The sequence below is a fragment of the Salmo trutta genome, chromosome 15 (assembly GCF_901001165.1).
Source record: "Salmo trutta chromosome 15, fSalTru1.1, whole genome shotgun sequence".
Classification (NCBI taxonomy): Eukaryota; Metazoa; Chordata; class Actinopteri; order Salmoniformes; family Salmonidae; genus Salmo; species Salmo trutta.
Genome location: NC_042971.1, coordinates 4,239,780 through 4,242,826, shown reverse-complemented (window position 1 = coordinate 4,242,826; position 3,047 = coordinate 4,239,780). Strand labels below are relative to the sequence as shown.

The 3,047-nt window shown below is 42.8% G+C and overlaps 1 protein-coding gene across 1 annotated transcript in view; it reads right to left on the bottom strand.

The window, feature by feature from the left end:
* Window positions 1-1,466: 1,466 nt before the first annotated feature.
* Window positions 1,467-3,047, bottom strand: part of LOC115149587 (NACHT, LRR and PYD domains-containing protein 12-like) — a 40,630-nt gene continuing 39,049 nt past the window's right edge. Inside the window, exon 7 of the mRNA XM_029692542.1 lies at window positions 1,467-2,032. Within this exon, the coding sequence (XP_029548402.1) occupies window positions 1,529-2,032 (504 nt within the window). The 3' untranslated portion in view covers window positions 1,467-1,528. The remainder of the gene's footprint in view (window positions 2,033-3,047) is intronic.

Sequence of the window (3,047 nt, the reverse complement as noted above, 5' to 3'; positions counted from 1 at the left end):
GACTTAGTGTTACTACCATTTAGTGAAAGGATGGAATGACTTAGTGTTACTACCATTTAGTGAAAGGATGGAATGACTTAGTGTTACTACCATTTAGTGAAAGGATGGAATGACTTAGTGTTACTACCATTTAGTGAAAGGATGGAATGACTTAGTGTTACTACCATTTAGTGAAAGGATGGAATGACTTAGTGTTACTACCATTTAGTGAAAGGATGGAATGACTTAGTGTTACTACCATTTAGTGAAAGGATGGAATGACTTAGTGTTACTACCATTTAGTGAAAGGATGGAATGACTTCAGTTTTACTAACATCATATTAAACACAACACATTTACAACTGATCTTTTTTATTATACTGAAATAAACAATAAACCCAACATGCAACAATTTCAAAGATTTTACTGAGTTACAGTTCATATAAGGAAATCAGTTAGTTGAAATACATTCATTAGGCCCTAATCTACAGATTTCACATGACTGGGAATACAGATATGCATCTGTTAGTCAGATACCTTAATAAAATAGTAGGAATATGGATCAGAAAACCAGTCAGTATCTGGTGTGACCAGCATTTGTCTCATGCAGCGCGACACATCTCCTTCACATAGAGTTGATCAGGCTGTTGATTGTGGCCTGTGGAATGTTGTCCCACTCCTCTCCAATGGCTGTGTGAAGTTGCTGGATATTGGAGGGAACTGGAACACGCTGTCGTACACGTCGATCCAGAGCATCCCAAACATGCTCAATGGGTGACATATCTGATGAGTACTCAGGTAATGGAAGAACAGATTTTTTTTCAGCGTCCAGGAATTGTGTTCAGATCCTTGCAGCATGGGGCCGTGCATTATCATGATGAAACATGAGGTGATGGCGGCACTACAATGGAATCTCATCACGGTATCTCTGTGCATTCAAATTGCCATTAATAAAATGTACTTGTGTTCATTGTCCGTAGCTTATGCTGAACAAAAAAATAAACCCAAAAGTATGTGTGTGTGTGGCCACTGTGTGTGTGTGTCTCAGTGTGTGTGTGTGTGTCTCAGTGTGTGTGTGTGTCTCAGTGTGTATCCTCCGTGTGTGTGTGTGTCTAGTGTGTGTGTCCAGTGTATGTGTGTGTGTGTCCTCAATGTGTGTTTGTGTGTGTTTGTCAGTTTGTGTCCTGTGTGTGTGAGTGTCCAGTGTGTGTGTCAGTGAGTGTGTCTGTCCTCTGTGTGATTGTGTGTGTGTGTGTGTAATCTGTGTGAGTGTGTGTGTCAGTGTGCGTCCAGTGTGTATGTGTGTGTCAGTGTGTGTTTGTGTGTCCAGTGTGTGTGTGTGTGTGTGTGTGTGTGTGTCAGTGTGTGTTTGTGTGTCCAATGTGCGTGTGTGTGTCCAATGTGCGTGTGTGTGTCCAGTGTGCGTGTGTGTGTGTGTGTGTGTGTGTGTGTGTGTCAGTGTGTGTGTGTGTCAGTATGTATGTGTGTGTGTGAGTGTGTGTCCAGTGTGTTTGTGTTTCCAGTGTGTGTGTGTGTGTCAGGTTATTATTTACAGAGTCACTGAGGAGTCATCATGAACCCTAAACCCTGGATAGAGGGGCTCAGTGAATGTGGAGGTGAATGTGATCAGGTGGGTCAGTGTGTCAGAGGAGGCTCTATAGAAGGACAGAGTGCCGGCTGACCAGTCCAGATACACTCCTACTCTGTGGGAGCTGGAGGATGAGACGTCTATGGTAGTGGGATTATTATTATGCCAGGCAATGCATCTGTTGTCAGAGAAGAACAGACTCCAGGACTTGTCATTGTATCCAAGACAACAGTCAAGACCCACTCCTGTCCTGCTGAATCCTTTATATGTCACTCCTATACCAGCCCCCCCACTCCACTCTACCTCCCAGTAACAGCGCCCAGTCAGACCCTCTCTACACAGCACCTGTTCCCAGACCTCAAATCTCTCTGGGTGATCAGGATACAGCTGCTCCTCTCTCCTCCATGTCACCTTTCTGTTCTCCTCAGACAGAGAGAGGTTTCTGTTTACTGTGTTTGGGTCCAGTGTGAGATCACAGACATCTGATGGATGAAACCAGACACAATATTAGAAATCATCATCATTCACATTAGAATGTTAACTCACTTTTCACTAATTAATTTAATGTAGATGTTTCTAGGTATCAAAAGGAGAAGTTAAGGTGACTTGAAACTTGTTGAATGATCACATGTTATACTATAAGGTAATATAAAACACACTTATTCACATTAATTACACACACACACACACACACACACACACACACACACACACACACACACACACACACACACACACACACACACACACACACACAGACATTGTCAAAGCACAAACTTCTTACGTAACATGAACGTAACACACACTTCTATTGTAACACACACACACACCTGTATGCGTGCACGAACACAATCGCACACTTCTTATGTAACACGAACATGCCACGCACATTGTCACATCAACTCTTTGTAAACTTTGGTGTCCCTGATTTGTGCTTCTGTAGAACTACAGATGATATTTAATATGACCAAGTCAATAATGATGATGGTCTTTGACTTAACTTGAATTAAGACTTATTCTTAGTCATATTCTTCACAGCAGTCAACACTCACATTTTCTAAGCCCAGGTTTCATTCTGTTCTCTCCACCATGTTCCACACTGTAGCGGTAAGCAGAAGAACAGACCGTCATTGAGGGATACACCTGAACTCTCTCACACACACACACACACACACACACACACACACACACACCACACACACACACACACAGGACAAATACACACACACACACACACACACAGGACACACAAACACAGGACACACACACATACACAAAGGACAAACACACACACACACAGACACAGGACATACACACACACACACAGGACAAACACACACACAGGACAAATACACAGGACAAATACACACACACACACACACACACACACACACAGGACAAATACACAGGACAAATACACACACACACACACACACACACAGGACAAATACACACACACACACACACAAACACACACAGG